At 40.8% G+C, this 13,818-nt stretch overlaps 1 protein-coding gene across 4 annotated transcripts in view; it reads right to left on the bottom strand.

Moving 5' to 3' along the window:
• The window catches only part of USF3 (upstream transcription factor family member 3), a 29,923-nt gene that overhangs the window by 15,955 nt on the left and 150 nt on the right, over positions 1 to 13,818 (bottom strand). For 2 of the 4 annotated variants that reach the window (XR_007373354.1, XM_048927478.1), the window contains exons 2-3: positions 2,760 to 2,824; positions 930 to 958 (exon numbers count right to left, since the gene is read on the bottom strand). Coding sequence is in view for 3 of the 4 variants with exons in the window: in XM_048927478.1 (XP_048783435.1) it covers positions 930 to 958; positions 2,760 to 2,824 (94 nt within the window). In the remaining variant the exon portion in view is untranslated. Of the gene's footprint in view, positions 1 to 929; positions 959 to 2,759; positions 2,825 to 3,413; positions 13,774 to 13,818 lie in introns of those variants that run through there. The other 2 variants (XM_048927499.1, XM_048927491.1) reach the window with 2 other exon arrangements.

Here is a 13,818-nt window from a genome sequence, read left to right as displayed (position 1 = left end):
ATTATTTATAGGCAAGGAAGAAGTTTGTGTACAGCTTTTAAGGAAATCCTGCAGCCTATCTATCTTCTAAAACAATGTAACAGCTCTGAAGAGCCTGTAACTTCTACATAACTTTATCCAATTAAGTCAGTCACACAAGAGCAGCTGTACAAACATTGAAATACGTTATCTTTGGGATTTAATTTTTAAATATCTTACTGTTGCTAATACGTGCAGATACCACAGTGGTCATGAAGCACTGTTCCTTTATTTTGATAGTATCATCCACTCAGTTTGTCCAGACACTTGTGACTAAGCAAGCAATAGGGCTGGAGGGAGCTTGTCCCCACGTCTTGCAGAGATCAGCCCACTAGAGGAAGACTTTCAAAGCTATCAGCAAGTAAAATAGGAACCGAGAATGAGCCATCTTACAATTAACTTCAGATTCTTTCCCAATACTCCTTAGTCTTTAGGAAATTGGCCACATCCTGGTCACGTGGAAACTACTGGGTGTTTTTTTCCAGTTGAGGTCGCAGAGACTACACATTTGCGCTGTTTAATGAAGGGAGAACTAGACTCAAGAGTTTAGTACGTTTTATCTATGTAGATAAACAAGGCCAAAACCTTCAGACTCTACTGAAACCTGACAGTTCTGCTGATAGTTATCAAACGATGTTGAAAGTTGAATTCAGTGGAGAGAAAAGGCTGCATACTGCATGAGGGATGCAAGTCCCACAGCATACAGATGATACTCACACAGAATTGCTGGAGCAGGCCTAAGGGAGCGATCTGTGCATAGGTATTCTAAGCAGGACCACAGAGAGATGTTTGGTAGGATGTTGGGCTTTTTTCTGTTATAAACTATTATAAAGGGACTTTCTCCAGGCAAAATAAGTTATTGAAGAATCTGTGCTTATTTACAGAAGAATCAACAAAAAAAATATTCCTACCTGCATTGTGCGTCTCCCGATTTTTCTTTCTGTTAACGATAAAGGGGGAAACAGTGATGTGAAACAGAAGGAAAAAAAAACTGCATGCAAACAATTTCCTCTTATTTTATTATTTCAATTACAGCTAAAAATACTAAATGTTACACTCTGCTCTGAACAAGAACACAGCAGAAGTAACACTCACAAGGATTGGTATTAAACAGGCATTAAATAGTTTCTAACAGAAAAATCATTAGTGTTCAGACTCGAATTAATTTCAGCATAGCAAGACAGACAATAATAATCCATTTGGTTATTACTGCATATTTATTGGACAGAGCTGGATTTTGATTATTTTGTTCATCAAAAACTAGTATGCTATCCAATGCTAAATATTATAATCCAAAAACTAATTTTGACCAACAGGCTAGGCCAATAATTTGTCTGAAATGTTGCTTTTGCGTTCAAAGAATCAATGAAAAGGGAGAAAATACTGCAGTGCAAACAGATTCTTTCAGATCTGTTCCCTTCAAAAATCAACCTTCTAGTATCAAACATGCTTCCTTTGTTAGAAACCAGAATTATCTTTCCTTTGCAACCATTCCACTGTCCTGCCTCAAAATTCTGTCTAGATATAATGTGGGGATGTGAGGTTTCTCTTTGTTTTCACATGTTCCTCTGGGATTCCTGGACCAACGGCAATCAGATGAGAATCAATGTGCAATGCCTCAAATTGCTTTTGCTGGAAGTCAATAAATTCTAAACACGTACTTCATATAAATAAAACCAAGTGCCCTGTAGCTATGCAGTAAGCCAAATATTTCCAAGAAATACAATAAAACAACACACATTTTTTCTCAAAAAAAGATATTTCATTTAAAAAAAAATAGATAAATATTTCAAAAGACTTCTGCCCACCAGTGCCCTTTCCACCAGTCTGGTGGTTTGGCTACAGTATGCAAAAAACAGTAGTATTTTCTGCTTTCCACTCACTATTAAAGCACAGTCCAGATGTAACAAGAAACCTGGAGTGAGAATATAAGATATATGTGGATGACACGAGTGACTACTATTGGCCACACACCTTTTATACTTTGAGTCAATGTACATTTATTTCTGGTAACTCACCACCAACAGCATGCATCTAGAGTAACTTAGTGGTTACAAGACAGCGCTGTTGCCTGCACATCTAAGTTAACAGTAAACTACAGTTTTCTCAGAAGATGATCACCTTTGGTTACCATAAAAAATATCCTGCATGGCTTACTAGCATAAGTTGGATGCTGTAACTAAGGACTGAAGAAGTACACTGCCAAACCAGGTGTTAGATCAATAAATTACTATGCAGGAACAAAAACTTGTAGAAGTTGTGATGAACCCTAAGCCACTTGGTTATAAACTTTGGTTATAGCATTGCAATTCAACCGCGGGTTGTGTTTTGAATTTCAGCAGAGATTTGTGAAGATCTAGATTCCACTGTAACTGGTGAAAGACAACTATACCACTCCATCAAAATGAGTGCAGTTTCGCAAGGAGTTGCTGTAATAAATACAGCCTGCACTCTAACCTAAGTAGCGGTGCAGTCACATGCATCTGAGTAGCCCGTGTGATAAAGAATCTCTTTTGCCTTCGTGGTCGAGGTAGCTATACCCTTGACAAATAATGTAGCATGGATAGAGGAAGAGAGAAGGGGAGTTTTACAGCCATAGTTAACAAACTTTTGCATGAATCCTCGTCAGCCCTCAGAACTTCTTAATAACCTCATTAGTAAATTTATAACTAGAAATTTTGTCATTACAGTACGACCACAGACTACAGAACTGCAAAATTCATTTTTTCACAGAAACTCACCGATGTTGCTTCTTAGTAGGTGTCTCATTTTCTGTCATCTCTGGCATGGTTTCAGAGAAGAGAACCTGAAGAAAATTACGGAAAGAATTAACAACTGCACTCTTCTGGATTCTTTGCACATGACATCATTTCGCCTTTGACCACAGACACAAGGCCTTGCTGTTACTGGACAAAACACCAGTCTGAAAGAAAACCCTTTAAGATGAATTTACCATTAAGAAGCAGGCATGCTTTATTGTGGCACTGGGTGCACAAGGAATAACCTCACCTAGCAGGCACACTGGACACAAGAAGTCTTCAACTTACATACACTTTAAAGTTGAATAAGCACTAATGATTCATTGCTACAAACTATTTGGTAGAAACAGATTGGATTAAGGCCACTTGGCATGCTTTGTTTGCCTATTCATTTGACTGGCAAATTTAGTGGCTATGTTTAGTTGTTATTCTTCTTTAATTCCCTATGTATGTGTTGCCTCTGTTCCTTGTGGCTTACCACCATTATTACTTCAGTAAATTTTGCAAAATATTGTGAAAGACTTGGCAAGACACATTACAAGTATCCTGCAAGACACTGCAAGAGATATAGAAACGTACACTGTAATATATTGGTACAGTCATTACATTACTACAAGGTGTGCAGAAGTCCATCACCTTTCTGTAGATAGACTGGTCATGTGGCCATTAAAAATGAAGTACACCTGCATCGATGCCTTGTGAACCTCTGCTGTCTGTGAAGAACTGGTTTCCATTTCCTCAGTTAAAAAAAAAAAAAACACAATTATAAACTCAACTATTTTAAGAAAGTAAAAAGGAAAAATAGAACATAAATTTGTTGGGTTTTATTTAATGGGAGGAGGTACAGCCAAACTCTTTTCCAGTCAGCAGGTTTCTTCCAAGGGATGCTGTTCCCTGCCAAATGCCACCACATTGAGTGCCAGCCTCCCTAACTGTCACATGTAAACAATGAAGTTTGCATTTCATATGCTTCCGTTCTGCTGGGATTCACAGCCCTCTTCCTGCAGAAGAAACAGGGTGCAAATGTATGGTTAATATTATTTTATTTTCGCTTTACTGGGAGATTATTTCAAGCCAGAAGTTCATTGAAGTTCATACAATTCAAACAACATTTCAAAACAGTCCTGTAGGGGTGGTAAGAACAAACAGGACCATGTCCATTAGCTAATTGAGCAGTTAGTTTATTTCAAACTCCAATTTTCTCCTAAAAAAAGAAGCAGTTAAGTGTATTAAATAGCTCTTATATACAACGCTTGAGTACCTACTTCAAAATTGTAACTTGAGAAAGATGGGGAACTGAAGATTTTTTTCCTATTCTTATTCTGTAAGCACATAAGCATATAGAATGGGTTGAAAAGGACCACAATGATCATCAAGTTCCAATGCCATTGCTGTGTGCAGGGTCGCCAACCATCAGACCAGGCTGCCCAGAGCCACATCCAGCCTGGCCTTGAATGCCTCCAGGGATGGGGCAAAAACCTTTGCATTTTATTTGATAAACCTCAAAACAGAGCATGCAATGGTAGGGAGGTGGTATCTGAAAGAGCTCCTGAACACACAGGGTCCAAAAATTTTAAAAAGCTGCCCAGGGAGAAACTTTTGTGGACTGCTAAATAATGTTTATCCTCTTTTCTTCCTAGCAGCCATTGCCCCACCAGTGCTTCATTTCTTTACTATTTATTTTATATTAAGTGATACTTTCAGGAGAGATTCATTTTCTGATTTGCTGCAGCAGAAGACAAGTATTTGCTCTATAAGCTCAGGGGCAAATACATTTTAAGTTCACTCATGCAATACGTTCACTCGACCCAGCTGAATAATTTCTGCAGCAATAATGCTGCAAATCCTTAATTCTTCAGACAGATCAAGGATGCAATTGGCCATTTAGGGTTATTTATTCTCAAGTTTTACATAGTTTATAGCTGTCACAATGTCAGCTTGAAATACTGATTTTAGTTTAAATGCAGTGTCATCCCCAGAAATTAAATTCTTTCTCTTCAGGAGATTTAAGTTCAGTGTAATTTAATCAGTGCTATGGTTGCACAGCTCTTATTAGTTTCATGCACTTTCAGTCATGATTTATGGATAAGATCAATTCCAAGGCATAGGTAACTTCTACACAAATGCTCTCTCTTCCTGCAAGCCACAGTTCTCTTTATTCTTATATACTTACTCTTGGAATGCTCTGTTCCAGTCTTCAATGTATGTTTTTACAACAAGGCTAGCTTCAACCAGAGACTTAATTCAAGCTTTTAATCACAAGCAAGGCACCCCTGAGATAAAAATCATCACTGCCTTTGCTTTATCCCCCCCTTGAGACACTTCTATTGCCATTTTGCAGTTAGCTAACAAAACGACAGCAAGAAATGAAACTTGAAACTCTATCTTTGCAATTGTTACCAACATACCAACTACTTTTGCTTATAAAAGTAACCTGTTAAGACTACTGGATAGGAAAACAGAGGGAGAAATGGCCCTACTCAAGGCAGTGAAAATCCCCTTGGTATTTTTTAGTTTCATTCTGAGGAATCCAATGTTTTCTTCTTACTACATTGTGTCTACTCTTCCACACACTCATGACAACTGGGCCCAATGATGAACCTAAGCAAAGTCCCTCGAAGACATGACATTCCCAGATGTTTATAAAAATTGAGCACGGGCAGAGAAGAATGAGTAAGGCCAGCACTGACAGTGACGGTGAGTGAACAGATGCTCCTCTAAGATCAGCATATTCCTGCTGGCTGACTAGTTCAGGTGAGCCAGATCACCACATGTGCTTGTTTACTCTTTATTTCTTTGTTTATTAAATCAAGGAAGGTGTACGAGGGATTGAAGGGCAGGCAAGAGTTATCTTGACTTTTCACAGAATACACATTCCCAATCCATACCAGCTGATTGCTTCCTACAGCAACGAGGCTGCTCTGTGAGCTTCTGCAAGAGTTAGTGACAGCAAACCAATGCCAATAAACTACAGCGTGCTATAAAAAATTAAGTGGGTTGTATAGTGTCTGACAGCAACAACAGATGGGGATAAAAGCTTCACTGCTTTTACAACTTCTTACTTCTTTTGTTTGTACTATCTAAATTCAAAGACTATTTTTCCTCCCACTGACTTAAAGCAATTAAGTTTCACTAAGGCTATTATATAAGATCACGTAAGAGAACTGGAAAGCAAGCTTTCTCCCCCTTTCTCTCCTTGCCCTCTCCCTCTCTCTCTCTCATTTTATTTTTTTTTTTTAAACAATATTGCAGGAAGAAGCAAGCTTATCATGCAAGTGGTGTGCCATCAAATTCATTTTTGTTTATAATTTTCATAATAAAGTCACAGTTGCTCATGACTGTTGACTAACACATGGGTTCGAGAGAGCATTCCTCAGAAGAATCCTGACCAGATTTGCTTACGAAAATTCTGAAGAAGTTCTTAGTTTATTTGTCATTACTCTTGCTCTGGCACTGCTGTCCCTTTAGTCTACAAGTTTAGTATCTCATTCACTTAAACCTTAGAGGAGGCATAAAGACAGGAATATCACTCTACTGAACAAAGCCCCTTACCTGCTGCTGATGTTCTCAAAGCTGCAGAGGCATCTCTGGACCTCTGCACGTAGCTGTGAGCTGCTACCACCCCCCACCCACTGTGTGGATGATCACAGAACTATGGACAGACCAAAACGACATGCAGTGCTAGCAAAGAAAATGCCTACACAAACTGTATCCCATGATCTAGGGGAACTGTTATATGGAAACAGGCATTTGAGGATAAAGAACAAAAATGACACAATTGGTATACAAGCTAAAAATGACAAAGACCAGAGATGTCATCCTAAAGATGGTCTTCAGCCATTTTAGATCAAAATAAGGGGACTAGAGTTCTTATTTGGGAAATCAGAAAAAAGAAGAAAAAAAAATGATGACCATGGAAAGTCTCAAGACGCTGCGCTCTGTGGACACTTTGTTAAGATGCACAAGTCACCATGTAACAATTTCATAAAGGAAGCAAGAAAGGAGAAGGCATTTCTCTAAGTTGCAAGACAGTGCTCATTTCCATGGTTTTCAGTGATCTACTGTGCGTTCCAAAACAGATTAGTTTCAAATTGAAGACACATCTAATTATGTCACATTCAACAAAGCTATCCAAGACTCTGCTTTGGTGGGCAAGGCTAAGTGGGTGCCAAGTAGCTTGTGGACAACTTCCTTCTGTGACAGGACTTCTACCTGCAGTAGCTAACACAAGTGCCACGTACAGGTTGTGAGCACATTTCTACTGCTAGGTAACAGCATCTAGTGGTGAGCCAACTCTTTTTGGCAGCATGCTGCCTAAACAACAAGTGATTTCTTCCTGAAGAAGCTGTAACTTAAGTCTTCATGGTCTCTGACTCCTGGAACCCAGATGATTATTTATAATTGAGGATGCCTTACGCAGGAAAGCTCTGTCTGAAACACCAAGGACTGGTGGAATAAATTAGAAGTTACAGAGTCAGCAACAGCTAACCTAATTCTGCTTTATAATACACCCTTACCTCCAAATGAAATCTCTTGATTTGTCACAGGGTTGCATAATCAATGTAAAATCAAAACAAAAACATTCTGGCTTACAGCATCCAGAATGCTATTGCTCACTTCATTTTTAGGTTTTAATCTAAGCTCTTATCTGTCGTGTACCCATAAACGATCCTCATGTAGTCTGTTTATAAAACTGTGTGAGATCTTAAGGAAGTATCAAGTTAGCCATAAGAATGTTCTCTTACAGCTGTACTGGACACGCAAGCGCTCTAACAAACAAGTAATGCAAAATACCCAAGAACAGAAATGTGCAGGAGAGTTTAAACTTTTTTAATACATCTTAACAGATGAGCATTAACTACAACGGATTACACAACAAAGTTCTTAAACCTTTTACAGGTTGAGGTTTGAGAAATACGACACAAAGAATTGAACATGTGATCTTAAGACCTAAACAGTTGCGCTTCCTGTCTCAACTACAAAGCTCCCTTACAACATGCAGAAGAAATCCATTGTCAGATTTGGTTACAGGGATCTTTCCGTGTGAGAAGATTCTTCCCAATGAATCTTCAGGGCAAAAATAGGCAAGGCACTATGAAACAGTACTTCTGCTGCTGTCTGGACGTGCTTCCAAAGCACCTGTTGAGGCAGCGTACTGCCGCGTCCTTCAGGAAAGGTCAGCACAGTGTTCCTGAAATGGTCCTTTCACTACTATCATCCGCAATAAGCTTTAAAAACAAATTCCACTACCCTATGCCTGACAAAAATGAACAAAACCCCCACAGTTCTGCAGCAGAATTTTCATTGCAGGCTGCTAACAAAAGGCTTTAGTGGATGGAAGAAGGCTATTTCTCTCCTTCACTCTTCACAGGTTTTTTTCTAGATAAAGTGGGCCTAATTTCTAGTTTCAGAAATAAGGGGTTCACCTTGTGATCTGGATGTCTGACAGTTTTGTATCTTGCTGGCAGGGATAAAGCTGCAAACTATTTCAGTTTGATTTAACAGAAGTACAGTTAAAGATATTTGGGAACAGGTGTGCAGCACAGACACTTTCTTAACAAGCACATCTTAAAGAAGAAATTTAAAATCAGAATTAGTATATGCTATATATCAGAATCACAGAATCATAGAATGGGTTGAAAAGGACCACAATGATTATCTGGTTTCAATCCCCCTGCTATGTGCAGGATCACCAACCAGCAGACCAGGCTGCCCAGAGCCACATCCAGCTTGGCCTTGAGTGCCTCCAGGGATGTCCTCCAAGAACAACCTCCTTGGGCAACCTGGAGCTGGTGGTTCCAGTGTGTCACCGCCCTCTGTGTGAAAAACTTCCTCCTAATATCTAACCTAAACCTCCTGTCTCCGTTTAAAACCATTCCCCCTTGTCCTACCACTATCCACCCTCATAAACAGCCGCTGCCCCTTCTGTTTATAAAATGGCACAAGATCCAAATCCATAGGAAACCAGAACTCCATACTTCCACAACTTTAAGAACTAGTTATTCAGCTTGGGGGGGGATTACTGTACACAAGCTATGCAGCGATAAGCAGACCTGTAAGCACCAGAGAAAGCAAACAGGGCACTGTAGAAGTTCAGCACTAATAGTGGAACAGAAGCTGAAAACAGACCTCCAAGTTCTTACTTTGCAGAGGTTCATAAGAACTGAGTAAAGGCAAAGGACAAGAACAACAAACAGACCAATATCACGATTACGCAAGTCTTACGTCATTAGAAAAGCCTTCTCAAAAATGATTTACCTCCATCTGCTTTCTCTACATTGGTCTGAAACCACATTGCAGTTGTCACCTGTGACTGACTTGGCAACAATATCTTGAAAGGAAACCAAGAGAAGGAGATCTCCACTGTGTTCTTCAGCAAAGGATAGCTTGAATATATTAGTTTATCCCCTTTTAAGTGGATAGGCTTATAGTTCATTTTTTTAAAGTTATGTACACTTCTGAGAGTTTATGTTCTGAAGTCACTTAGAGTATTACAGAGAGATGTAGGCAATGCAGAGATATGAAAGACAACTAATAGTTCAAGCCTGGTATATTACAAAAAAATAAAATAAAATAAAATAAAATAAAATAAAATAAAATAAAATAAAAACATTAGCTTTTCTTTATTATTTTCATCAGAAGCCAGATACTGACAGAGTTAACGAGTTTCACTCTAACATGCTAAACTAGGTTTTCTTAGTCAATACACTGTCCTTAGAGCAATAATAGGAAGATGTGCAGGGAGGCCTTAACTATTCCAAAATTACGTGATGTTGCCTCTCCCCACCTTCACTGGCAGCGCTTAGACTTCTCAAATGACTCTAGTCTCTGAATGCAGAACAAGTGAGACTTATGTAGAAGAATCAAACATTTATACTGCATGTACGTAATATTTAAACAGGATCTCTTAAGTACTGAAGATCCTCCAACAGAAATCAAACATGAAACGGGATTTAAGACTAATCTAATTCTAACCTAAGACTTATGTTCAGTTTCTAGCTAACTTCACTGATGAGTGAAAGCAGTGCAGAATTCACTTACATCAAAGAGTGAGAGCTGGCATGAAATAACTGTTCCACAAGGCAACCACTTCTCACAGACTACAGATGCAGCATGCATCCCAAATTGCCAACATTTTTTTCACTTTACACTACAGATAATTGAAGAAATACAATTTTTTGAAGTTGAACTCTCCTTTTCCCCTCATACCTTTATGCTGACTTAATAGAGCCAGCAGCCTAAAGAACAAGATTTTCAACTATCTTCCTCACCACTGACTTCCAGATCTCAGGACCAGAGAAGTCTGTGCTTAGACTTCTGACCCAGCAGACCCAAACCTGGATCTCTCCACCCTCACTAGGAATGGCCCACAAAGAACTGACTTTGGTATGAGAATACCAGCATGACTGAGGTGTGCTTTTAGGTGGAATTGATCACCTTTTGGTCAAGTAACCCGACAGAAGTACAAGTACAGGTAACAGGATGACAAAAGCAATTGCTAAAAGAAAACAAGGAACATTTTTCAGTTTGCTACCTTCCTATCTGCATCACAATGGCATACAGCTTGGCTGATGTAAAAGATTGCTATCAAGTGTCACAGTTGCTGAAGTACCCCATTCATCTCAGAAGGTTAATGCCACAACACTTCATACAGGAAACAAACTCAAGTTACACAAGATCTGTCCATCCTGCACACACCACAGATTACTTTTGCGCTCACTCAGTGCATGACAACAGTTTCACATTTGAAAAGTTGCAACAAAGCACACTTCAGATATACAAAGCACACACATAAAAGCTGGACTTTCATTCTAACCAGCAAGTTAGGCTACCATTAGATAGGTGTGGCAACGCACAGTGTTTCTTAACCAGGGAGTTACGATCTCTACATGTTTTATTGCAGTCAGGCAAAAAGGAACCCTTCTGCTCAACAGTTCAAGCTGAGATGTTCTCACTCAACTTTCCAGAATCACATTATGATCAACGGCCTTCAGAATAGGAGAAGGGGCTCCCAAGGGACCGAACTTGAGCATAAGAGTAAACACGACCGAGATGAAGAATGCTAGTGGAGGATACAAGTTACAAAGTGACTGCAAGTGAGCGGTCCTTAAAGCTGGAGACAAGCAGAATACGTCTTCAGAAGCCTGAGAGTTCTAACTCAATGAATTACGGAACTATTAGAAACATTAATGTTGTCAGATGTTATGCCTACATACATGCTGTACAATCATTTTCATAAGAACTCCTTGCGTGTACACACAGCTAGACACATGTTTCTACTGCCATTCTGATAATCACGGGGAGTATTCAGTTTTATGTTACTTAATGGAATTACAGAATGGCTTGGGCTGGAAGGGATGCCAAGGATCGTTGAGTTCCAATCCTCCACCACAGGCAGGGCCACCAACTTCCACATTTAATACCAGACCAGGCTGCCCAGGGCTCCATCCAACTTGGCCATGATCACCTCCAGGGATGGGGCATCCACAACCTCTCTGGGCAGCTCAGAGAACAATCTCAGCTGAAAGGCTGTGATGCAATACTTACTATCCTTCAAAGTGGTGCAGTGGGTATATTTACAAGTTAACTATTAAATGCATTTCCAATTTAAGATGCAAACAGCCTTATTAAAATAAATATCTTCTTAATTTAGGATCCTTCATGCCAAATGCAACTTCTAACTCCCCACAGGCACATGTCATTTACGGTTATTTTTAAGTGCACCTCGGATCTAAACAGTTATTATAAAGACATGAACGCTTGTGGACTGGTTGTTGTTAAACCCAGCATGTCCTTCTCTCACCCTCCATATGTGTTTGTTTATTACTCCTACCCAGTTTAGTACCCAACTTCAATCCACACGTTAATTAATTTACCTAAAAACTGGCTGTGCCTGGTTACAGTACCACATACCTCACGCCAACCTGCTTTGCAAAGCAAAAGTGCATTTGAACGGAGCTCTATTCCAAATCATTCTGGGGATTAATTTGTTCTATACCTGGAAGCCTGAGGTGTTGTTATGATTTCAGCACACTGGAAAAAAAAACTAACAAATATGCAACACGTAACAGGAGCTCTTTAATTCCTCTCTCTAAAGAAGTCAGACACCCCTCTACATTCACCCAAGAGGCAGAATCAGAAAGCTGGAGCAAGTTGGCCAGTAGTGTCAGCAGAACACCAACACTGAATTTTTGACACCTTGTTCATGTTGCCTTTTGAATTTCAAACTAAAGCTAACGTTCAGCTAGTGTCTCCACAATGCACACAGCAGGGACATGCCAGCAACATATCACAATGTCATGCAGGTGACAGTCAGTTCAGTCCATCCCTGCTCAGCTCCTACATGTACAGACTGCTTGGAAAAACAGGGATTGAAGCAGCAAAGCCATCACCTGGCACCCACAGCCTAATCCCCCCCTTACGGCTATCAGACTCTTCCAGGCTTCACCACTTTTTCTCCTTCCACTCTGTTAAATCTTCTCTAAGGGACTCATATCCAAACAGTTCATCATTTATATCTATTCTCAAGCCACTTCATGCGGCTGATGTTATTTTAGACACATCTTAAAACCATGCTTGGAACAAAATCATTTTCTAAGTTTAGCTCCCACAAACTGATGAGCACTTCATCCCAAAATATACTTTTGGGTCATTATTACAGCATTAATTGAAAGTCAGAATTAAGCCTCTAACACCTCATAATAACAACAACCATTCATCCATAATTTATTCCTTCCTGTTTGTCTGACTACCGCACGTAATTTATGTCTGATAAATAGCACTGTGCAGTTTGTTAGTGCCATATAATACAATCAATGTAACTAAGACTGCCCTAGTGAGCTGTACAGGGAGAGAAAAAAAGCTGAAGTCATGCTTCCAAAGCAAGCCTTTACATTACCTGACTTCAGAATGCTTAATGTACAACATCAAGTTATCTTTGCTCAATATTTTTAATAAACGTGTGTCTGGCTGCATTTAACAGAAAGCCAAGATGTTATGTGAAAAATAAAAATAAAGCAAAAGCAAAGATGCGATTCCCTGTGTGGTTATGGTCAGTGATCCAACATGTTCCCACATCTCTATTTGCCTTCTCACTTTCTCCTCTTCCTTACCAACAGCCCTACACCAATGGCACTGCGTGGCTGCACCCAGCTGTGCGTGTGCAGATGCGTGCTGTCCCTTCTGCTGTCACAGGGAACTGCCTTCTACGTGCCCTACCCTCATTGCAACCCCAAGTCCTGAGCTTCTGTACTTGCGAGGTGCTGGCTTCCATGGAATAAGGGCTTGAATCTCCTTTACTGGCAAACTTAATAGAAATTGGACAATAAGCCAACATTGCAGGGTGGAGAAGGAATAGATGAAGCATGTCCACGAGATTTCTTTCCTTAGGAAATCAAACTGGAAACACACCCAACAGGAAAATGTTAGTTAGCAAGGCAGAAGAAAAGCTGTGAAGAAGGAGGACTTTTGCATCGCACTCTGAAGCCACACTTCTAGCCCGAGCTCTCGCACAACAAAAGCACCGACACGATGCACGACACGTCCTCTGCACTACACCTCAGAGACGTTACAGGTGAGAGCTATCACAAGCGACAGAAAGCACCTGCTTTTCGCTGTCCGAAGTTAAAACTTCCTGAGCACCGGGTGACGGCTCCCGCCTCGGACCTCCAGGATTTTCCTGCAATAACCTCTATTTCCTCAATGCCGTTACCTGCACGTTTCCCCCGCTCCGGGCGCTGCCGTCTCACCCCCTCCCCATCTCGCAGCGATGCCGCCCCATCAGACAAAGGGGCTGCGGTCGCCCTTTACGCCTCGGGGCGCCCCAGAGGCGGAGGAACGCGGGAGGCCGACCGGACGCCTCCAGCCCGGCCGGACGCGGATCCGGAGTGGGCTCGCAGCCCCGCTGTCGCCATGGCGACGGGCCCAAGCGCGGCGCTCGCCCTCGGCCAACCGCCGCCTCCCTCACAGGCAACGGTCGGCGAAGGGGGAGGGGCGGCCACCGGCAGCACCCTCAGCCCCAACCCGCTCCCCTCCGCCCTTC

This window comes from Lagopus muta, chromosome 1, assembly GCF_023343835.1.
Source record: "Lagopus muta isolate bLagMut1 chromosome 1, bLagMut1 primary, whole genome shotgun sequence".
Classification (NCBI taxonomy): Eukaryota; Metazoa; Chordata; class Aves; order Galliformes; family Phasianidae; genus Lagopus; species Lagopus muta.
This window is presented reverse-complemented; position numbering and strand designations above follow the sequence as displayed.